The 24,568-nt window shown below is 44.8% G+C and overlaps 2 protein-coding genes across 5 annotated transcripts; one reads left to right on the top strand and one right to left on the bottom strand.

The window, feature by feature from the left end:
- Window positions 1-1,852: 1,852 nt before the first annotated feature.
- LOC111605191 (talin-2) lies at window positions 1,853-22,006 on the top strand. Of its 4 annotated transcripts, none has more exons than XM_023323590.2 (16): window positions 1,853-2,005; window positions 8,595-8,820; window positions 8,887-9,285; window positions 9,350-9,541; window positions 9,605-9,683; window positions 9,755-10,258; window positions 10,325-10,413; window positions 10,720-10,808; window positions 11,080-11,196; window positions 11,258-15,848; window positions 15,915-16,105; window positions 18,660-18,776; window positions 18,840-19,355; window positions 19,756-20,427; window positions 20,595-21,220; window positions 21,282-22,006. In XM_023323590.2, exons 2-16 carry the CDS (start codon window positions 8,685-8,687, stop codon window positions 21,535-21,537), a joined length of 8,574 nt encoding a protein of 2,857 aa, XP_023179358.2. In that variant the 5' UTR covers window positions 1,853-2,005; window positions 8,595-8,684; the 3' UTR covers window positions 21,538-22,006. The 4 variants fall into 4 exon arrangements, with proteins under 4 accessions (XP_023179358.2, XP_023179359.2, XP_023179360.2 ...); XM_023323591.2 differs by having other exon boundaries at window positions 21,285-22,004; XM_023323592.2 differs by lacking the exons at window positions 18,660-18,776; window positions 18,840-19,355; window positions 19,756-20,427; window positions 20,595-21,220; window positions 21,282-22,006 and adding an exon at window positions 17,571-17,719.
- Window positions 22,007-22,515: 509 nt separating this feature from the next.
- On the bottom strand, window positions 22,516-24,243 carry LOC111605170 (isovaleryl-CoA dehydrogenase, mitochondrial). The gene is made up of 3 exons (XM_023323558.2): window positions 23,908-24,243; window positions 23,727-23,852; window positions 22,516-23,562 (listed from the first exon to the last, which is right to left on the bottom strand). The coding sequence occupies exons 1-3, from the start codon at window positions 24,132-24,134 to the stop codon at window positions 22,641-22,643; spliced, it is 1,275 nt and encodes a 424-aa protein (XP_023179326.1). The 5' UTR covers window positions 24,135-24,243; the 3' UTR covers window positions 22,516-22,640.
- Window positions 24,244-24,568: the final 325 nt, after the last annotated feature.

The raw sequence follows: 24,568 nt of genomic DNA, 5'->3' as shown, positions 1-24,568 counted from the left end.
TGTCGTTCTATTTTCAGTCTGCCATGAAATTTGTGACAAGCACTGGGCAGCAAAGGCAGAAGGAAGAGGAGAAGTAGTTGGTTCAGTAGGCTGTTTTCTTTCATTGATGCGCCCAGCATCTTGCAGAGGGAGGCATTAGAGCAGACCAGCATATTGGGCATGGAAAATCCATTGGATCTCTCAGCGAGAGATTTATGCTGCTCTTCGAATTATGCTTTGTTTACCTTGAAAAAGTTTCCTCTATTTTTAGTTGCCCCTATACAGACACACGCGATAGCTAGCTAGTCTAGCTGCTATAGCTATGTTGTTTTGGTTTAATTAAAATCTGTGGGCTTTTGGCTTTATTCGTTGGCCAAAGTTTTGCGCATTTTGAATTTAAATTTTCTGTCTTCTATTTCGTTTTTTTTCTTGTGTGAGTTATTTATAAAAAGAACTTTTTTATATTTATGATTTATCTTGCGTTATGTGATTTATAAGATATATCAGTCAACGAAGATGTTTCTTTTAAAAATTGAAATTATATGTATAAAAATCAATTTTCATTGGATGTGAGAAAAAAAATTTATTTGAAAAATATAAATAATTCAACAAATAGAACTTTATATACTTGGAATACACATTTTTTATTTTTTTATCTTTGTCTCTTTATTTTTCTCTCTTTAGTTGATCGAATTTTTTGATCATCTTAAATTTTTTTCCATTTTTCATAAATATTTTTTGTTGTTCTTACGTTCTTCTCTTATCAGCTATTCTGATTGGAATTTTCAACTAGTTTATGTGCAGCTTTTCGATTTCCTTCTCACAGCCACATCTGTTGCTTGAGCTTCTTCTTCTGTGAAACTCGCATGTTTTGATACGAGCACTTAACGTAAGCATATCCAATCACTGGCCACGCCCACGGATCGTACGTGCCACAGCGCCTAACCAGATATTGAGTATCGTTTAGCGATGATTGTGAGAATCGTGCCAAGGTCTCAGATTGTGTTCACTTTAACTACGTGCCTCGTTATCAAGCGTTAAAGAGACAGCTCCAGCCAACTCTAACCACTGGGCAAACACAATCGGCCTACAATCAGTCGCGCCAAACAAGTTGTCAAGTGCTGCGCCCACACTGATGCCGCAATTGGTGGCCCACGCCACAAATAGTTGACAAAAAAAATGCAGCAACTTTTGTCTTACAGCTGCTGCGGGTGTCAACGAGCCGCGTAGCTGATTGCACCTGCCACAGAGCTGGGTCAGTTCATTTTCTATTTCATTTCTCTAGAGTGGAGTCGTCTTGCTAATGGTTTCTTAACTCTTGCCACTTGCCGCATTCTTGGTCGACTGCGCCTTGTTGGCAGTTGGACTCGGCCTCGGTCTTAGCCCATTTTTGGTCACGGTTTGTTCAGCTTTTGGGCTTTTGGGTGTTGATTGATTTTTATAAACAAAACAACGCTAATGGAAAAGTCGGGTGCAACATTCTTTAGCTGCTGCCGTTGCTGCAGATGCTGCTAAACCCGGCTGCTGTCTGCAACTACTTGGTGGCATTTGCCCATATATGTGCCTACGTGCAGCATGTGGCATGCACTGCTGGTGAGGTCGCGCTTCGCTAATATGGAAAATGAAAACAGGAAAAATGCGTTGCAGATGCGTGCTGCAAGTTCTGCTGCCACTGCCACTGTGGCATTTTCCATTTGCCCCTCTCAAAACGACTTCAAAGATTTATATTACATCAAGCACTTATCGCACTTACGTCTATAACTCACTTTTTTATTTCCAGATTTCTTAAACAAATATTTTAACGACAGCAACTAGAAGCAGAAGAACAAGAAGAAGCAACAGAGGTAGCAGAATCAACAAGAAACAACAACAACAACAACGAAGCCAGCGCAACAACGACAACAATTAGCACGAAACTTTCTAAAAAAAAACATTAACAACTTCATTTTACTACCACTAAAACGAACCAACTGCAAACTGTTTCAAAACTAAAACCTGGCACGACTTTCAGCTAATGCGAATTGAGGTGAGTTTCTACAATATATATAGATATATGAAATATGAGGTTTTTTATATAATATTTTTTAATAATAAGAATAATAATGTATTTTATATTAATTAAACATAAGCTTATGTAATCAAGTGTTAAGAACTTACTCATTAGCATAGTCACACTAATCAAGGAAGTTGATAGCTGGCATGAAAACAAATCAACATATTTTGCCTTAGAGATAAACTCTCATAATTCCATGCAGAAGACTTCAATGTATTAACATGATTTTTGGTATATGCATACTTCAAAATGTTAATTAAATGCTCTTAAGATTTTGTAATGCATGAACATAATGCAGAAAAGCTATTGAAGAATTGGGAAATCAAAATGTGGCAAGAAAGAGTCAAAGAGAGAGATAAACTAGAAAGAGAGACAGAGAGCTGTAGATAGTTAGAGGTAGTTTCAGTTTCATTATAGAAATAAGTATTCATCTCAGTTAATGCATTTGCTGGGTATATTCCAGTCAAGCACTCCTCTTAAATGCCGCTTCGTTTAGCTGATTACAAAATGCTTCCAACTACCATAAGACATAGCTAAGTGATCCTAAAAAATAGGTTTACGAGCTACTCGCGTTCAGCTGCCTGCTCAAACTACCTATGAAGTAGTTTCATTTAACGAGTGCCTAACTTTGAATACCCTGCAGCTTCGTTAGATATTAAAACACAGGCAATATAATTTTCATATAGATAACTTTTCTCTTTGTGAATCAGCAAATTTAACTGCACGAACTTTGAGTAGGCCTCGATGTGCCTCTCGATGGTTTTTATGGATCTGATATTGTTCTTTTCCTATCTTTTTATGCCTCTTTGCCTCCGTCTCGGACTGTTTATGCGCGAGAAATTCTTTCTTCTATTTTATTTCTTTTCATTTGCTCGCAAACACAAAATAAAAATTGTGGAAATTACATAAAGGGCTCCACATTGGCGCAGTCTACATGACATTCTGTTATCCTTTGGCCGCCCACGCAAAAAAAAAAAACGGGAGTGGAAGCAAAGCAATCAGAGGGTGCTCTGAGTATGCCAAATGATTGACTTGGCAATACCCTGCCTAAAGTGTGGACTGTGATAAATAGGCTGCCAAGAGTTGCAAGCTAAAGATGATTGGAAGTTAGATATATATAAAAGCTTGTGCCTAGACATATATATAGCTCTAGCAATAGTTGTTGCAGCATCTAGTCATGCATGCCCCCTGCTCAGTGGCTATCGCAAATTTCACTTTATGCTGAATCGAATCGCCGTTGTCGTCAAGCACAGCAAAGTGTTGGCTGTGCAGATTCCTTGCTAGCGCAGGACTCCTACGCACACGCGCCAACACACACACACACACACACACACACACTTTTATGTGGCCAGACAAAATGGAGGCTGTGGCGCCAGAAAGTCGCGCCAGTTGAGTTTTTCCATGGCGGCAGCGTTTGCTGAGTTGACTTGACTTGACTTGGTAGATGGGGCCACATATACCATATATACATATATATGCATATATAAATATATATATGATTAAAAGGGGGTAGAGGGCGTTTGTTCCTTTCGATAATTTGCCAACGTTTTTTTCTCTACTTTAGCTGCATTTATTCAGTGCAGGCTCTGCCCATGTGACGTATACTTAATCTAGCTGCTGTAATTAATCAAAGCTAATTAAAACTTCAAGTCAAGATATCCCGCAGCAAGCATACAACTTTGCATAATATATATCTGTACATAGTAGAAAAAATAGTTAGTCTTACCATTTATACAACTTAGCTGTATAAACAGGAGGATGCTGCTGCTGCTGCTGCTGCTGCTGCTGCTTGTTGTCGTTGTTGTTGTTGTATATAAGCAGAGCAGCGCAGCCATTGGTGGTCCTGGCCCACCCATTGGGCGCACAGTTGGTGGTTGTTTCTTTAAGTTGTTGTTGTTGTTGTCGCAGTTGCCCAAAAATATATATGTATATATATCTATAAAAAAGGCAAAGTGGCAGTAACCCTCCAACCCCCAAGCTGTTGATCTCTGCACCCATCCCTCTTGCACGTGCAGCCGTTGCCCATAATTCGGTTTCAGTTGGCAAGTTTTTGGGCTTGGAGCATGCGCAGCACAGCTCAGCATCCCACTTAGTTGTTCGTCGGTTGATTTTCATGTTGCTTACGACTTGTGGCATGAATGATGTTTGCATCAGAAGCGCACGATGTGTCGCCGGCGTAGCACATCATTCTAGGCCTAGCCTCCGATCCGGGCAGGACACAACGCCAGGCGCTGACATCATCGAGTCGAGCAACAACAGCCAGCCAGTCAGCCAGCCAGCCCAGCATCCAACTCTGCATCTGTTCTTTCAGTTCAAGTTCAAGTGTTGCTTCAAGCAGTTGTCACGCGTCACCGTTCTGTGCCTTGTGTTAAAACTGAAGAAAAAAAAGTTGTTAAGTTATTGTTATTGTTGCCTTTACGCGTGCCTTTCCGTTTTAGTCTAACATCAAAGTGCCTTAAAATTAATTCAAAAACAAAAGAAATTTTATTAACTATTAAACTTAAAGTCAAGTATTCGCGTTCTTTTTAGTTGCATTTGTCGTCGTGTGCCTTAGATTTTCAATGCAACATTTTGTAGCTCACTAGATATTTAGGCCCTAGGCTCGAACTCTGCCACTAATTTGCCTTAGATAAAGAAACAAACACCAAACACACACAAAATTTGTTAAGATAATATACACGTTTTTAACCCTATATATATAGATATATACCGTATACAATTGAAAAGTTTTTAGCCGTTATTTGTTACATATATAGAGATGAATATTTGAATATATTGAAATTCTTAGTAGTCGCGTTTTTTGAAGCTACTTTTTAAACAGATTTATATAGTTAGAGAGAGAGTTCTCTCTCTTGTTAGTCCTTTTCCTTTTTGTGTTATATCTTTCGCTCTACTTATCGGTTCCGTACAATTTCTTGTACAAAAACGTGCTGAACGGGTATCCGTGCCGCCGTTTCAACACCACAAACGTGCCTCAGCTCGATGAGCAGCAGTTGCCACCGCATTGAGTGGTGTCAGTCGGGCCCTCCGATCGTCGTGCACTGCCCGTCGTAGTCAACGATTTTTAAAATCCCTTCACCCCGTGCCAAAAAAAACCAAAAAAACTATATTTTAAAATATAAAACAAACAACACTCACACACACACAACACAACACAACACACGAGTCCCGAGTGCCTTTCGAGAAACCGAAAAGGAAAAAAATAAAGAACATAAAATATTACGTAATTTTAAACGACATTTCTTTAATGAGCCTCAAAATGTGCACGAAGAGTAAGTAAAAAATATTCAAATTTAATGAAGCTAATGAAAATATTTGCAATTTAATTATTGGGCTTTTTTTAATAATTTGTTTTGTTAGATTGTGAGTTGATATTGTATTTAAAATATAAAAATAGCTTGATATTAATTTTTTTAATTTTTAAAAATTAGTTTTTTCCAAGCTCCTAATTTATTTTAATAGAAATTTAAAAGTCAGCTTGAAGTGCATTGGCTGACAGCTACAAAACTCAATCCCTGTATAAGCCAGCTTAGAGCATAAAGGCTGACTGCTACGGCACACAGTCAAAAGCTGGTCGATTTTGAGTAATCTTCACAAACAAATTATTGAAGAATTGTTTGGCTATTTTTTTTTCTGCTCAAAAACCTATAAAAATAAATAATAAAAACTAATGGGAAAAATGTTTATTAAAACCTATAAATATTAATAGCAAATATGCAGCTACATTATATTTAATGCCTCATGGAAGCAGTTAATAATTCGAAATAGAAACGTAAAGAAATCTAAAACCCCTATAAAAGAGCCTTTTATTGATTTCCAAACCTTTTATCATTAATAAATGAAGAAAACAGTATAACAAGCGTAAGCTTTATGTGTGAATTCCAATAAACAGAAATTCCAAAGTGCACTTGGCTCAGCATTGAGGCAATTAATTAGTGGACCCATAGAAAACTTGGCTGGCAGTAAATTTCATCCATTAGTCGCACAGTGGGACTTCCCCCAGCGAAAAGTGCTTTCCAATTAGTGAGAAGAAGAAGAAATTGGAGTTGGGCTATTCCATTTGCATGCGCCAGCTAAGAAAATCTGCGGGAAATCGCAAGTCTTTGAAGCTAACGCACTTTTATTAGCTGACATTAAAATGTTTCTGCAATTGAAACCTTAGTCAGCTGTAATTTTAGACGCGCCTCCCTCTCCCTGTGAAATTAGCTATAAAGATGCTATATGTATATATATATCATAATGCTATATGTACATACATAGTTATCGCCTAGCTGCTTCCCTCTGTTGTTTGTCTTTCGGCTCTATAACATCCATCTGCTTGCCCTGTCACATCCTCATTCAGCCCGCTGTCCTTTTATCTATTTTATGGCACATTGTTAGTTTTCCCAATCCATCTCTCTCGCGCTCTTGCCCTCTCTCTGTGTGTGTTTATTCTGAGGTTATGTTTTTTTGGGGTAGACTTCAGTTAATTGAATTAATGGAGGGTATTGTATTACACATCAAGTACTTCATTCATTCACAAAAAGCTGGCAACGGCGACAAGTGACAAGTGAAAATATATACTTCTAGCTATATATGCTTGGGTTGTTTCTGGTACAATATGTATATAAGTATTGATAATTTTGGTATCTGTGTTCGAGAGAAACCAAAAACAGCTTAACACATTTTATCAGAACATTTGATAAACTAAATTTCCTTTTTTCAGTTCGTAGCTTCCATATCAATAAAATTATTATTGGTCTTATACAATTTTTAGCATTATCTATCAGTTTTATTATCAACTTTTGCTTTCTGCCCCTTTCGTAATTCCCTTATCAGCATTTCTTTATTTTATTAAATCATTTCTTTTAATAAAACCCTATATTATTCGTATCGCCCACATTTAATGTCTACTATTCTGCCATATCTATTGATATTTGTAATTTCTTTAATCAATCTCTTTTTGTTAGATTCATGATTAGTGGCTTTTGTAACTGCAGCTGTGCTTCTCACTCGTAGCTGCCTTATCAGCGCGTTTTTTTATATTTGACCACAAAACAGCAAAATATTTCATGTATCCTGTGGCCAGGCCCTGCGCATGCTCTCTAGTTGCTTGGCTGCCTAAAAAGGGATTCCCTCTGCGCAGCGCGTTCCTCAGTTCGATCAGATTACGCCTCTTGTGGCTTTGCAGTTCGCTGCCCTCTGCCGCTGTCGCTGCTGCAGCGCCGCTTAAGCTGCGCAAAACGCTGGCATTTTTTCGGCTGGCGCCACTCGGGCGAGAGCAGCACAAAGTCTACAGTTGGGAGAGTATTGCAAAGACTGACAGAGAGAGAGAGAGAGAGAGAGAGAGTGAGAGCTAACTCTACACGTGCTGCTCTTTGGGGTTGCTTCAGCTGCGGCTGCTGCACCCTTTGAGTAAACTTAAGCGCGCACTGCGCAGGCGGTGCTCTCTCTCGCTCTCTATCTCTGTGTCACCCCAGCATACGAACGGGCAGACAGTAAAAATGTGCTTGGCAGCGACGTCGACGTCGCAGCATCCCCTAGGCTGGTCCACTTTTGAGGTAACCTTTTTCAGTTACGTGCCAGATTTCGTGGGCAGCAGACGTGCATCCTTCAACAGTGCTCCAAAGCAAAGTCAGCTCAAGCAAATTCAACATTTGCTATAAAACCGCCATATGGAGCAGTTGACGTTCTGCCAACTGGCCAAAAGTAAAGTTTTGTTTAAGCTATGTGCAGTGGGTGTGCATATCTATATATATATAACCTCTGTGTATGTGCCTCTTGTGTGTGGCTGACAGTTTTTGCCGGATATTTCAAGTGCTTCCGTATGCCGGGGGATGCGACAACCAAAACATAAGCTGTGCAAAATATCGATTTTTACATAAGAAAAACGAAGAACAAATAACGCTCTATCGTGTACCGGATAGACCAGGCAGCAGGCAGTAGGCAGTAAGCAGCAGGCACCAGGGTTGGGTGTCGCTACGCTGACTGACACACATTGCCCCACAGCAGGATGGAAAATCAATTAGTAGCGGGGCCGTGGGTGTAGCCAGTCGAGCATTAAGTGAATTTAGCTAAAAATCCAGGCATTAATGTCGCATAAAATGGCGCAGCAGACGTCGCAGTTGACGTCGCAGCTGACGTCGCTGCTTGGCATAATGACAGCAGCAGTGGCAGCGGCAGCGACGGCGGCGGCGGCGGCGGTGGCGGAGCAGGCTGAGTAAGCAAGTCAACCCCCAGCTACAGTGACCAGGCTTTGATTGAGCACTGAAGTGGGCACACATTGTGTGCAAATGTGTGTGTGTGTGTGAGTGTGTGTATAGAAGATTTTCATCAGCAGCGCAGCGACTTTGTCTGCTTTTTGGGTGGTGGCTGGGCCCCCCGCTCCTTTGCCTTAAGCCTGCTGCCTGGTTGCTGTCCCGTTCCGGCTATCTCTTGTGCCTTTTTTGGGGGTTGGTTTTGGTTTTTGGTTTAAGGTTTTTTCTGTTTTCTGTTTCAGTTTTGGTTTTTGCTCCGACTACGCTATTTATAACACTTGAATGGCCACTTATTTCATATTTCCATGCTTCTCTCTTCATTGCAGTGCCTTTGACAACCTTTTCTACACCTAATACATTAAGTTTAAGCAAACGTTTAAGACTAGAACGTCGACTAAAACGTAGACGACGCAAATATGTCCACTTTGTCGCTGCGCATACAGCTGGAGGGTGGTCGAGTGACGAAGACCATACAATTCCAACCAAATACAACAGTCTTCGATGCATGCAAAATCATACGCGATAAATTTGCTGAAGCAGTGCAGGGACAACGTAAGTGAACTCTCGATTAAGTCTCAAATGCATTGCTTACGAGTTTCTTCTCAACCTCGCTTACAGCTAGCGAATATGGACTCTTCATTTCGGATGAGCAGAATCAGCAGGGCGTTTGGTTGGAAGCTGGACGCACCCTGGGCTACTATATACTGCATAATCAGGACACGCTTGAATATCGACGAAAACTGCGCACTCTGCGTGTTCGCATGTTGGATGGCGCTGTCAAGACCATACTGGTCGACGATTCTCTGCCCGTTTCCCAATTGATGGTCGTCATTTGCACCAAAATTGGCATCACCAATCATGAGGAGTATGGATTGGTGCGTGAGGACAATGAGGCGCAGAATGAGAATCTGCCGGATAATAAATTTGCCACGCTTACGCTCAAGCGCAAGTTTACCGAAAAGGATCGCGATGCCAAAATGGAAAGTTTGCGCAAGAAACTCAAAACCGATGATGAAAGTGAGTAGCTAGCGCCATCTATTGCTTGGCAGCTCAACTAACATTACATTTTCGTTCACTTCAGTGAACTGGGTTGATGTGGGCCGCACACTGCGCGAACAGGGCATCGATGAGTCGGAGACGGTGCTCTTGCGTCGTCGTTTCTTCTTCTCGGATCAAAACATCGATTCGCGTGATCCGGTGCAGCTGAATCTGCTCTATGTGCAGGCCAGGGATGCCATTCTCGATGGCACGCATCCAGTTACACATGATAAAGGTGAGTTTCCCTGAAAAGTTGTAAATTTCACTTTATACATTCTGGTTTTCTTGCCTTTTTTAGCTTGTGAATTCGCTGGCATTCAGGTGCACATACAATTCGGACCGTACAACGAGGCAAAGCATAAGCCAGGCTTCTTGGAGTAAGTGAAGCATTCGCAACTTTTCTCTAAAAAACTTTCTTTATATTCAACTCTTGTTCACCTCTAAACAGCTTGAAGGACTTCTTGCCGCAGTCCTATGTGCGCGTGAAGAGCATTGAGAAGAAAATCTTTGCGGAGCATAAAAAGCATTACGAACTAACGGAAATCGATGCCAAAGTTCTGTACACCAAGACCGCTCGGGAGCTGCCCACATATGGCGTTACCTTCTTCCTGGTCAAGGAGAAGATGAATGGCAAGAACAAGCTAGTGCCGCGTCTCTTGGGCGTTACCAAAGATTCGGTGCTGCGTCTGGATGAACGCACCAAGGAGATTTTAGTCTCCTGGCCACTGACAACAGTCCGTCGCTGGGGCGCCTCGCCGAATACTTTTACTTTGGACTTTGGCGACTATGCGAATCAATACTATTCGGTGCAAACGACCGAGGCGGAGCAGATTGTGCAGCTCATTGCGGGCTATATTGATATCATTTTGAAGAAGAAACAGACGAAGGATCACTTTGGCATTGAGGGTGACGAAGGCTCCACCATGGTGGAGGAGTCCGTAGCGCCATCGAAGTGAGTGGGATAGAAAAAGAAGATGTTTGACTCTTTGATTGTTACCTTTGTATTTGTTAATTTCAGGGCCACTTTCTTGCAACACGAGACGAATCGCGTAGAGAAGCTTAACTTGGAAAGCCTAGCACATCCGGGCATTATGCGGCCCTATGACGGTAAGTTCACTGGCTTATAGTTAATATATAAGATATTTGCACACAGCTTTTGCTTTTTATTGTAAAATATGGTTTAACTAACTGATGTACAGGCGAGACTATCAATTGTTAGTCCACCAAAAGTTAGTCCAATAAAGGAAGATTTATTTGAATTTATTTATACATTTTCCAAATATGTCTTATATGTAGGCGACTATATGGCGTGCCTTATTGCTTTTTGCTTTTTACTTTTGTGTATGCTTCTGATAATTTATAATTTCCTATTTTTGTACACTCTTCGTTTCTCTCTATCGATATGGCTGACAGGTGAACGCACCTTTACGCAGAACGAAGTGCAGACCGTGCAGTATGGCGCCTTTGTCGGCCAGGTGAATCATGCGCATCAACCGCCCACGGTAAGTACAGCAGAGAGATAAACACCGTCAATTCCATCAAACTTTCATTTCCTGCCATTTTGTCTAAGTTGCCATTGCACCTCTTAAATGAATACATAACACCTTTGCATCTTAACTGAAACTAACTTGAAAATAAATTCTTTCATCTCTTAACATGCTGCAAAACATTTAGAGAACGGTCATGCCAAGTTTCACAAAGTATGTGCCAAGCATTAGGGATAAATATGACTTTGTCTAATTATTTTCTTTTCGTATTATCGTTGCTTGTCAGACTAAGGAAGTTCGCATTAGTTCTGTGAATCTAACCGAGCCGCAGCGTGCGCTTATTGGTTATATATCCGCCGGACAGGATGTCTTGATTCGCGCCGACGAGGAGCTGCGCACTAAGGTGACTTTCTTAAGCAATATTCTGCCTTGATCTTGTTACGAATCTTGAAACCCAATTGCAGGCACCCATTCAGGAGCTGGGCAGTGATTTGCGTTCGATTGAGTGGCGTGAGAATACGCTGGACACCTCCAAGCAGGCGTTTAGCTCCCATGTGGCCACAATGAGTGCAGCCACGGCGCAGATTATAACCGCTTCGCAGCCGGATGAAGTGGACACGGAAGCCATTTCCGCGTCGGTGTCCCAAATTGCCCAGACCATACCGGAGGTGACCAAGGAGGTGCGTCTGATTGCTGCCCTCATGGAGAACGACACGAATGGCGATCAGCTGCTGGAGGCGGCGCGCAATCTGTGCAATGCTTTCAGTGATCTGCTGAAGGCTGCCGAGCCGGAGAGCAAGGAGCCGCCGCAGCATTTGATCAATGCCGCCAGTCGTGTGGGTGAAGCAACCACTCATGTGCTGAGCACCATTGCCGAGGAGGAGGCTCCAGAGAATCGTGATCTACATGACATGCTGCTGGCCCTGGCCAAGGCAGTGGCCAATACCACAGCCGCCTTGGTGCTGCGCGCCAAGAATATTGCCGCCAGCTGTGAGGACGATCAGGCGCGCAATCGCGTCATTGCTGCAGCTAGCCAATGTGCATTGGCCACCAGTCAGCTGGTGGCTTGCGCCAAGGTGGTGGCACCTACTCTGCATAATGCTGCCTGTCGCGAGCAACTGGAGGCGGCGGCCAGAAATGTGGCACGTGCAGTGAACTCCCTCTGCGAGGTCTGCAACGAGGCGAGCACCGATCCCAAGTTGAAGGCCGATCTGATGGACGCGGCTCGTGATGTCTCCAAGAGTCTCATGGACATGTTGGAGCATGTGAAGCTGAGCACACGTGAGCACGCGAATCGCACCAGCCAGGAGCTGAGTCCCGTGGAGAATGTCATCATTGGCACCGACGTCTTGGTGTCCACCAATGATCCACAGGAAATGGTGCGCCACGCCCGTACGCTGGGACAGACCACAGCGCAGCTCATACAGAGCATCAAAGGCGAGGCCGAACAGCAGGAGGATGCGGACATGCAGCGACGCTTACTGTCGGCTGCCAAGCAGTTGGCCGATGCCACTGCCAAGTTGGTTGAAGCCGCCCGTCTGTGCTCCTCCAATCCCCATGACTCGGATAATCAGAATGCGCTACGCCGTGCCGCTGAGGAGCTGCGTGAGATTACGACTAGCACAGCCAATACGCCGGCCATGAAGCGAGGTCTCATTCAGCGCCTGGAGTTCCACTCAAAGCTGGCTGCCTCTGCGGCTACCCAATGCATCTTGGCGGCCCAGAATGCGGTGCAGCACAGTCAGGATCATCAGACCAAGGAGTCGCTGTTGCTGGATTGCAAGCGCGTCGCAGACACCATACCACGATTGGTCACATCGCTAAAGACGTCGCGTGCTCAGCCAGATGATGCACACGCGCAGCTGAATCTAATTGAGGCCGCCGAGCAGTTTATTGAACCTGCTCTGCAAGTATCCAAATCGTCGCGTGCCTTGCGGCCAACTGTCACGGATATACCTGCAGCTACTCAGCTTTCCAAGAGTGCCTTGCATCTGGGCCAGACGGTTTCGGAGCTGCATTCGGTGGCGCAGCGAGCACGCGATGCCTGCGGTGGCCAGGAGCTGGAGTCAGCTTTGGATGCTGTGCGTAAGCTGCATCATGTGCTGGACGATACACGCCAAGCGGCTCTAGCCGGTCAACTGCGTCCACTGCCCGGCGAAACGGTGGAGAACACAGCCGATGAGCTGCGCAAGTCGGCCAAGAATGTGGGCATTGCTCTCAGCCAGTTGCTCAGCTCTGTGATGCAGGGGCAACGTAGCTATGCGGGCGCCGCTGGCCGAGACACGGCTTTGGCTCTGGGAGACTTCACGAAGAGTGTGCACGGCGTGGCGGCAACGACACAGAACCCGGCTATCATTGATTGCGCCGACGATGTGGTGACTAGCTCGGCACAGCTGATTGAGCAGGCGCAGCGCACACTGCAAGGCATCTCAGATCCGCAAGCCTTGACCCAAGCGGGACGCGATGTAACTGGCGCCTTGTCCCGCACCGTGGACTGCATACCCGGACAACGTGAGGTGGATGCTGCACTGCGCAATGTCAGCGATCTTAGCGAGATTTTGTCTGTGTGCGAATTTCCGCCATCGAATCGAGCCTATGCCGAGCTGCAGTCGGAGCTGAAACAGGTGGCCGAGCAGCTGAGCACCGCTGGTGGACAGATCGTGCAATCGTATGCCAGTCCGGCTCTGCTGGCTGATAGCAGTCAGCAGTTTGCAGCCAACTACAGGGATTTGCTCTCTGTGAGCATGCAAATGGCTGGACAAACGCAAACGGATGAGCCCGTGCGCTCACAGATGATCGATAGCTTGCGCAATGTGTCGACGCAGTCATGCTCGCTGCTCTCGACGGCCAAGTCCATTGCCGCCGATCCCGGCCAGCCGAATGCCAAGAATTTGTTGCATGCCGCCGCACGCAGTGTCACGGAGAGCATCAATCAGCTGGTGGATGCCAGCATACAGTCCGCTCCAGGGCAGAAGGAATGTGACAATGCCATGCGCAATATTGAGGCAATGCGTCGGATGCTCGACTATCCGCACGAGCCGATCAATGAGTTGGGCTACTTTGATTGCGTGGAGCAGGCAACGGCCAAGTCACGCAATCTAGGCTACGCCATCTCCGAGATGATCAACAATGCCAAGCAGTCGCAGCACGTGGAGTTCAGTCAGTCGGTGAACAATGTGAATGAATCTATACAGGGACTCATGGAGAGCTCCTCGCAGGCGGCCTATCTCATTGGTGTCTCGCATCCCAGCAGTGTTGCCGGGCGTCCAGGAATCATTGATCAGGCGCAGCTGACATGGGCATATCAAGGCATTCGTCAGCATTGCGACATTGTGAGCAGCGCCCAGTCGGGCAAGCCGCAGATGATCTCTGCCCTGACCGTGATTGCCAAGCACACGAGCTACCTGTGCTCCATTTGCCGACAGGCGAGCATGAACACCAACAATCCGGTGGCCAAGAACGAGTTCATTGTGCTGGCCAAGCAGGTGGCGACGGCTACTTCGGATCTTGTGCAAGACATCAAGGCCATTGAGGATAATCCCTCGGGCGGCAGTCGTGATCGACTTGTGGAACCTTTGCTGGAGGCTGTCAAGGCAGTGCGCCAATATGCCTCCAGTCCGGAATTTATATCGATACCAGCGAAAATCTCAGCGGAGGGTCGCAAGGCCCAGGAGCCGGTCATTCAGGCTGGCCGCGGTGTCATCGATGGTGTCGTCGAGATGGTCAAGGCAGCCAAATCGTTGGCTTTAACGCCAGACAACCCTCCAGTGTGGCAGCAGCTGTCCATGCACTCCACACCTGTCTCCGAGTCTGTGAAGCGGCTCGTTGATAACATCAGGGATAAGGCACCAGGACAGGCGCAGTGCGAACAAGTGCTCCATACCCTGGGCACCTGTACACGCGAGCTGGACAGCTGCGCTTTGGCTGCCAATGCACAGGGCTTGAGCCGCCGTCGGGACAACAATCTGCATGGCTTCAGTGGACAAACGATGAACGCAGCTGCGGAACTGTTGGATAAATTGGAGCCCATACGCATGGCCGGCAAGAACAATGCGGAACAACTGGGTCATGCCGTAGGCGAGATCTCGCGCTATGTTGTGCCCATGGTGAATGGTGCCATCGGCGCCTGCACGCACATCGTGCACAGCCAGCAGCAAATGTCCCTGATCAATCAGACCAAGTCGGTTGTGGAGAGTGCCATTACACTGGTGCAGTCGGCCAAGGATTCGGCGGGTAATCCGCGTGCCACACACGCTCATCCACGCCTTGACGAGGCCATCGATGGCACACGGGAGGCCATTCAGGAGCTGCAGCAGGCTGTGGAGAAGATCAATGCTGAAACGGGCATTGTGACGGGCCTCATGGATCAGGTGAATCGTGCGATTACCCGATTGACAGACAAGCGTCAGTCGTTGCTGAACGCCTCCTACTCGGACACATTTGTCGACTATCAGACGCGCATGGTGGCCACGGCCAAGGAGATTGCACGTCTGGGTAACGAAATGAATGCCAAGAGCAGTGTGGAGCCAGCCGCTTTGCCACAGCTGGCTGTCGAAATGACCCAGCACTATCAGCAGCTCACCCAGGATTCTGTGGGTGCCAGCACCACGACCACCTCGCCGGATGTGGCGATGCGCATACGCAGCACCGTCATCGACTTGGGTCGTTCGATCAGCTCGATGATTCAATCGTCTGCAGGTGGCGCTAATCCCAATGATGCCGGTGCTCAGAAGGAGATTGCACGCAATACACGCGAGCTATCCGAGAAGGTGGCTCAAGTGTTGGCTGCACTCCAAGCTGGCTCTCGCGGCACCCAGGCCTGCATCAATGCTGCCCACACTGTATCGGGCATTATCGGAGATCTGGATACGACCATTATGTTTGCCACAGCTGGCACACTGCACTCGGATGGCGATGGCAGCTTTGCCGATCATCGCGAGCATATTCTGCAAACGGCCAAGGCACTGGTGGAGGACACCAAGGTGTTGGTGACTGGAGCTGCCGGCACACAGGATCAGCTGGCCAATGCTGCACAGAATGCTGTCTCAACCATAAGTGAGTAGAGACTGAGAAGCTTCCTCAATCCCCAATCTAATAAGTACTCTTCTGTTTTGTCTTTAGCTCAACTTGCGGAGGCTGTAAAACGTGGCGCGTGTTCTTTGGGCTCCTCACAGCCCGACTCACAAGTCATGGTCATCAATGCCGTCAAGGATGTGGCCTCAGCTCTAGGAGATTTGATCAATTGCACCAAATTGGCCTCGGGCAAGCCCATACACGATCCGTCGATGCAGGGCCTCAAGGAAAGCGCCAGGGTGAGTCCATTCTCCTTTTCTTTAAACCTACCCCCTTACGTCTTTTCATCTCTCTGTCAACTCTAGTTTTTTAATACTTTCACTTTGCTGTAAAGCTTTCGTTGTTGTGGCTTTTTTTACATAGTGTATAATATTTATAGTAACTATTTTATTTTTGGTAAATTTCTTTATTATTTTTTTGCAACTGTAACTGACTTTAATGTGGTTATGGCTTATTGGAAGTTTTGGTAGAAAAGGCTAAAGTTACAAACAGACGGGACGTGAAGACTTCTTAAAAAGAAAAATAATAAGGATAAGCTGTTAGAGGAGTAAAGTAAATCAAAGCACATGAGAAAAGAAAGAAAATTGCTCTCAGCTTGTAATTCTCAAATGGTTTAGGACTCGAGCAATTCATGTAGCACATACGAAAATAGTATTTAATTTATTTTTGTGTATTGTCTTTAGCTTCTTTATTTAAAATAAACTTCCCATACACCCACACAAACGTATAAGCATACATAAATGTTGTTTGTGACATTTGAAGTACAGTGAAGCTGCGCAATTTAGAACAAGCAATCACTATGTTCTTTTTTGAGAGCGTTTACTGTTCTGCAAGTAAATACTTAACTGGCTTTGGCACTTATATAAAATACCACAAAACCAAACTACTTTTAAGAAATATCCTAAAAAAGAACTATTTAATACCATTTTGCTGTGGCTGTCGCCGCCGCTGTTTACTGCACCAAACGAGCTTTTGAAGGCAACTCGTCGCGGCTGCTTCAACTCCAACTCAATCTCAATCTGAATCACCTGCTGCTCCTGCTGCTGCTGCTGCTGTTGGCTGTCTCTTTTTGTAAATCTCTTAAATGTTATTAATTACTTTCAATGTTTAACCACACACACACACACTCTCTCTCTGTTGCTCTCTCTCACACACACAAGTGTATAAACCGCCCCTTCAACAATATGTTTCGCACCATTTTCTCATCCCGGCGTTGTGTCAGCTCTAACTCTTTGGTGAAACATTCAACAACCAAACAAACACCCACCCACCCTTTCTGGCTGCTGCTCTGCATGCATTTGCTGTGCTCTTGCTCTCACTGCGAATGTCTCTCTTTGTCGATCCACCACCACCATCACCCACTCACTCAAACAACTACCTACATTGTAAAAAGCAAACCAAAAATCCATAAAATTTTGTATATTTTCGTTTTCGTTTTATGCTAATTTGTGCGCGTTCGACGTCTCTGCTCTTCTCTCTCTTCCCATACACACATACATACACACATACAAAAAAAAAACAAACAACAATCTCTCATGAACTGTATAAATACGCAAATCGTACTCAAAAAAAAATGCTCTCTTCATGCGCTGCGCTCGCTGTGGAATGTATATAAATATATATACGCCATCTATCGATTCGAACATGCATCTATATTAAATTCGATTTCTCGCTATCGATATCGAACACACAACTACAATGCAGACGCTTCAAGATGTTTGCCAATCAGCTGCCAGCGCCCAAACAGAAACTAACACACACACACGCCCCCCTCAGCAACAGCAGCGACAGCAAATGGAATCATGAGTCATTAAGTGGCCTGCTGGTAGGGGGCGCCACCCACAACAATTTGGAAACTCGAACGAAATTCTTTCTACAACATATAAACATTAATCATTGCACAAAAAAAAAGCAAACATTATTCCAAAACATTTGAAACTTTGTAAAACTTGTAGATGCAATTGGAGAGTAAACTTTGGCCAGCATATCCATACATACACTAGTATATATGGATGTGTGAAGCTTATATAGTATATGAACGAAAGAACTTCTTGGCTTTTCGCAAATCAAATTGTTTCTTAACTTTGTTGCTAGGTTGATTATTGATTGATTACCTAACGTGTGAACATTTTCTGTTACCTTTTCGTTATTAGTTTTTTTTATATCTCAGCACACTTTATTGAACCCCAAAGCAGAAGTTCACTACAAGAGTTTTTACTTCCATCTATATATTCCAGCTTTGTTCTCTAAATGTTGTCTATTTCGACTTTCCACATTTCCACTGAATTTTCTTTATAAAAGTCTCTAAAACAGTTTGCCAGATCTTTCCAGATTATTTTCCAGCTAAATGATGACTTTACCCTGCCCAAAATAATATGTTCTATAGAGCAGTCCCCTTGTCTAGAATTTTTATCCACACTTCTTGCTCTCCATAGCATCTACAGGTTATTTCCCTTTTTGTCGATTGTTATAGTCCTTTAATAATTAATTGTTGTCTAGAAGGATGTTTTTTAATATCATTACTTGTCTAATTTATTGAATAAAGTTTTTATTGCTCGTCAAATCAAGCCTCAAATGTTGTTCCTTAGAATATAGTGTTAAAGTCAGAGTGCCAAAGCCATTTAGCCGTAGTCTTATAATTTGTAGCTCCATTTTGTATTCTGTAGTCTCTAGAGTATGTAGTTAAGTTATTTATACTTTAGCACAATATTTAACTGTAAAACTTAACATTAATCCCAAAACATTTCTGCTCCAAATAAACAACAACAAAAACACTTTGTTATTGGCATTTAGGTGATGGTGCTCAATGTTTCCTCGCTGCTGAAGACCGTCAAGGCTGTGGAGGATGAGCACACGCGCGGCACTCGTGCCATGGAGGCCACCGTGGAGGCCATCTCACAGGAGATGCGCGTAAGTAGCTTTATGAACGTCTTCTCTAAATAGGAATTAATCATGAATCTTCTTTACGAACAGGCCATGCAGACACCTCCACCAGTGAGCAGCCAGCAGGTGGGACCCGAGGATTTGATACGCGTCACCATGAACGTGACTGCAGCCACGGCAAAGGCTGTAGCCGCTGGCACCTCCAATCTGCAGGCGGACATTGTGGCTGCAGCCAATCTGGGCCGACGTGCCATATCAGATATGTTGATTGTTTGTCGTTCCGTTGCCTGGAACTGCGCCGAGACCGATGAGCTGCGTGTGCGCACACTGGAAGCGGGCACCTCTGTGGCCGAATCCTATCGAGAGCTGTTGAATGGCATCTTGCACAATTGCAGCGCCGATGATCGTATGCATTTGTCGCGACGCGTGGCCAAGTGTGTCACAGATTTGGTGGCCATGGCGCGTCTGCTAAAGGGCTCCGATTGGATTGATCCAGAGGATCCGACGGTCATAGCTGAAAATGAGCTGCTCGGCGCTGCAGCCTCCATTGATGCAGCTGCCAAGAAGTTGGCATCGCTGCGACCACGTCGTCAAGCGGACGTTAAGGTGAGCTTCAAACTATTTCTATACGGAATATAACTCTAGCTGTAATGGTGAATGTGCTATGGTGAATTGAAACTAACTGAACTACCGCTCGTCTCCACAATCAGTTGTCATATGTTTAACAAGCAACCAAAATCAACCAAACTACCTATCCACTACCTCATCTAATGATTCCAGTGAGATATGTTTGATATTCTTGGTTGTTACATTCAAAAGTTCACCCAGGAATCAAACATATTATTACTGTGATCGTTGAAACTACTAAAAACGAAACTAAAATTCAAACCAAACTTAACTAAACTCAAATGGTGTTTGCCTTTCTACTATGCTAATAAGCTTGCTTCCAATTAGAATCCAATACGACTGAAGTTATTGAGCTAATCGAACTTATACTTATTCACAGATCGAGCTGGATGAGAACATGAAGTTCGACGAGATGATTCTGGAGGCTGCCAAGGGCATTATGGGTGCTTCGGCTGCTTTGGTGCGTGCTGCCAATGCTGCTCAGCGAGAGTTGATTGATCAAGGCAAGGTGGCTCGACGTCCACTCACCAGCTCCGATGATGGTCAGTGGTCTGAGGGTCTTATATCAGCCGCGCGCCTGGTGGCTGCAGCCACGCACAGTTTGGTCGAGGCTGCACAGAATTTGGTGCGTGGCGTCGGCACAGAGGAAATGCTCATCTCCACGGCCAAGCAGGTGGCTGCCTCCACAGCGCAATTGCTGATTGCCTGCAAGGTGAAATCGAATCCCAATTCGGAGGCGGGTCGCCGTTTGCAGGCTGCAGGCAATGCAGTCATCAAATCCACGGACAATTTGGTGCATGCTGCGCAACAGGGCTTGGAGGCCGAGGAGGAGCATTCGCTGAAGATCAACACATCCATGGTGGATGGCATGGCACAGGAGATTAATGCACGCTCCGCTGTGCTGCGCAAGGAGAAGGAGCTGGAGGAAGCGCGTCAGCGTCTCAAGCATGTGCGACAGGCACAGCGTTATGCCAAGAATGCCCAGGGCTTTACCACAGACGAGAGCGACACGGAATATGCCTATGGCTCGCTCAACAGGAGCCAGAACAATGTATGAACAGCTTTCCTTTCCAGTTAGACTTAGACTTTAGACTGCACCATTGAATTGGCATTGTTGAAATCCTCACTTGGTGTCGGTTGTAGTTGCAGCTGTAGCTGATCCTAACCCTAATCTCTCTAACCAACCAAATGTCTCTTTCTCTTGCTAACCTTTAACAGACTCTGGGTCGTGGAGGAGGTGCTTATTACGGCTCGCAATCGGGCGATTTGCCCAGCTCGCCGAGCTACTACACGGGCTCTGGCGCTGGCAGTCAGCAGAAGCATCATTATAACTATGCCAGCCCGCAGCCGCAGCATTTCCATCATCCGGGCGCTGTGTCGCCACCGCCATCCAATTATGCGGCTATGGATGATGTCAATGGAGACTTTCCGCCACCACCGCCGCCATTGTCGACGACCATTTCTAATATGCAAACCGCAACGTCGAGTCACAGTTTTCGCTCTAATCCCAAACTAACAGCCAATGCTGTGCCACGCCCCTACCCGGGTAGTCCAGTGGGCGGCGCGGGCAGCAATGGTTTCACAACCACATCCGCCACCACACCCACTAACGCCAGCAACTACCAGCAAAGCTTTGAATCGTCCAGCATTAAAACGCAGAATTCATCCGCATCTGGCGCCCCACCAACTGTGCCTCCACCACCACCACAGAAACCCACGGGCAATCGCAATCTGGAGGCCTGTGTACAGGATCTGCACGACAAAACGTTTGGCCAGGGCGGCGTGGTGCAGCTAACAGGCGGCAATGCCTATCCCGGCCAGAACTACGAGGGCTACACATCCAGGTAAGGCAATATACAGATGCTAATCTTTAACCAAATGCTAAGATTTAACCACGTTCTTTAGCAGATACGAAACACGCAACTTTGACAAGGCAGCCAACAATAGCAGCAACAGCGAATCGGGCCTGGTCAAGCCGCTCGAGTCGAGCTTCTCGCAGATGACGCTCAACACGGATGGCGGCAAGATCAGCATTGTGGATCAGGGCTCCGAACGGCTTACCTCAATGACGCAGCGCGTCATGGAGCGCAAATCGTTTACAACCACAACTGAGTCGCGTTCCGAAACGAAAACGGAGAAGCACAGTTTTCGCCTCGAGTAGATTACTTAAGCCGGAGCAGTAGCAGCAGCTGCAATTGAAACTAAACGATAATATTTGCCAAATGTGCTTTTAACATTTACATAAATACTAATAGCAATAATTTAACAATTAATTATAATTAGCCACTAGCGTTAAAATGTCTATATATACACACACACACTACACACACACATACTCTATATACACACGGTTTGGACTTCTTTTCATAATTTCTATTTATGCGTTTCTTGTGTATATTTGTTGTGCTTGTCTACCTGCCATTTATATTGCCAATTGTTTATATACACATACACACACACACACCAACACACACACACACTATCTCTCTTTCAACAATTTAAACTGTAACCAAAACTAAATGCAGCTTGGGTTCAACGATTTAAATGTTAGTTCAATGCAATTTATTACTGTGCACCTAAAAACAAAAAACCATAAACTATTTAATCGAGTAATCTATATTTAACGCGATTTTAAGTTATTCAATTCAAATGTTGTTCACATAACGTTTAGTTCTTAAACCATCTATGTACGTAATAATTGTTCTATGTTCTTCTATAAAAACAAATCAGAGTTTTCTTTGCTCTTATCATTTCGTTTTTTTTTTGTATATACGAGTACATATATGTGAGCCGTCGTGTATACATAATTGCATATTTTATAATTGTGTATTTTTTGTAAATTAATAAAAAAACAATATTTTAACAATATATGGGTGTATGTTTTATATGAGAATTGACAATAAAGTTAAATATGTCAAGTATCTTAGTAGAAATCGATCTGCTTATGTCAGGATTGTTGAGTCTATGTTCTACATCGAATCTTCACTTCCCTCACTTATTCTTATTCTCATCTCTTTGTAATGCTTACCCCAAAAGTTTGCTTATGAGTAGCAGTAGAGTAAATCGAATTCGACTCTCTTAAAGACATATATAGAGACTACGTCTATCAAATTAAACAATCCCAATATTTAACAACAATATTCACAATTTAATTAATTATTCCACAATCAATATCTACACATATTTCACAAAAAATGCCTACAAAATATAAATGCAACAAATAGTCTTTCCGTTTATGTTGTCCTGCTGATTAGTCGTCATCAATTATTTGTACTCCTGGTTCAATTGACGTCCAATCAACCAGCGTCTGATCTCTGATGTGCCAGCCCCGATCTCATACAGTTTTGCATCTCGCAAAATGCGTCCAGTTGGGTTCTCATTGATGTAGCCATTGCCTCCCAGTATCTGAATGGCATCTAAGGCCAGCTGAGTCGCTTTCTCCGCGCTGTACAGGATGACGCCGGCGCAGTCTTTGCTGCTGCGTATGCCCGCATCGCAGGCACGGGCCACAGCATACAAGTAGCTGCGACAGGCGCCTAGAGTCGTGTACATATCGGCCATCTTGCCCTGCAACAGTTGGAATTCGCCAATTAGCTTGCCCATTTGCTTGCGCTGATGGGCATAGTCGAAGGACACATCGCAGGCGGCCTGCATAAGTCCCACTGGTCCGGCAGCTAAAACCAAACGCTCGAAATCCAGACCCGACATCAGAACGTAAACGCCTTTGTTTTCCTGACCCAGTATATTCTTGGCCGGCACCTTAAGATCCTGGAAAACGAGCTCGCAGGTGCTGCTGCCACGCATGCCTAGTTTATCCAGTTTCTGAGCTACACTGAAGCCTTCCCAGCCTGTTTCTATGATGAACGCTGTAATGCCGTGTCTATCTGGAACACCACTTCCTCCGGTTTTGGCATACACGATCAGTGTTTCGGCATCAGAGCCATTGGTAATCCAGAATTTGCTACCGTTTAGTACATAGTAATCGCCTTTGCGTTCCGCGCGTAGCTTCATAGAGACGACGTCTGAGCCCGCTCCAGGCTCCGACATAGCCAGACCTCCAATGTGCTCACCACTACACAGCTTGGGCAAATATTTTTCCTTCTGTTCTGGTGTGCCGTTCTTAGTCAACTGATTGATGCACAGATTGGAATGTGCTCCATAAGAGAGCGCCACGCCTCCAGCAGCTCTGTAAAAAGTGGGGTACATAATTGAGAACAGCTTATTGGGTTTAGTAAATGGGAACAGTTGAAGGGAACAGTAAGTGGGAATAGTGCAAGAGTAGAAAATATGAGAATAGCAAAAAAATTAACAGTAAATGTGAACACTACATAAATAATAATCACTTGTTACCTTGAAATCTCTTCCATAATGATGCAGTGATCCAAATAGCTACCGCCAGTACCGCCGTACTCAGGTTCCGCAGTAATGCCAAGGAAGCCAAGTTCGCCCATCTTCTTCCAGAATGAACGCAGATCTCTGAGGATCACAGGAATCAGAAAAGTGGCCTTTGTATGTCTTTTGCATAGCTTACTTGAAATTATCTAGCTTGTCTATCTCCTTGGCATGCGGTGCCAGTTCTTTTTGAAAGAAATTGAAGGCAATTTCTCGCAGCTTCTTTTGCTCTTCATTGAGGCCATACATGGCGTCATTTATGGGGTAATGGGTTAGTGTTCGTATCCATGGCGTGGCAGCCGGCAGACGACGTCCAGTATGTTGTAACAAACTGTTGCAAGTTTGGGCCACGAAACGCAAAGCCATTGCAATGGGAATGAATTGTAAAAACAAGAAACAAGTGTTACCTAACCTTTGATCAGCTGTGTGTGGGAGTGCTGCCCCCAACACCGCAACAGGTGGCAACGCTAGCGTGATCGCATTCTCTACAATAAGAACTATCGATTAGCTTATCGGCGACCAAGTATCGAATTCAAATACATTGAACTTTGATTCAATAATATTTGACATAGAATACGAAACCCGTTATTATTTGAATATCATTTTGAAAGAAATTTTCTGTTATTTATCATGTGCAGCAACCACGTTCGTAAATGCGCATGTCTCTACAATAGCCAACGTATCGCTTCGGCAATGCAATGGGTTTTATTGCTGCGCCGCACGCCGACCGCATCCTGGCGACGAAAAATGCCGACATCAACAAGAGCAACAACAACAACAACAATTGGAATGAGAACGCA

This window comes from Drosophila hydei, unplaced genomic scaffold, assembly GCF_003285905.1.
Source record: "Drosophila hydei strain 15085-1641.00,03,60 unplaced genomic scaffold, DhydRS2 tig00008135-arrow-pilon, whole genome shotgun sequence".
In the NCBI taxonomy this organism is placed as follows: domain Eukaryota; kingdom Metazoa; phylum Arthropoda; class Insecta; order Diptera; family Drosophilidae; genus Drosophila; species Drosophila hydei.
This window is presented reverse-complemented; position numbering and strand designations above follow the sequence as displayed.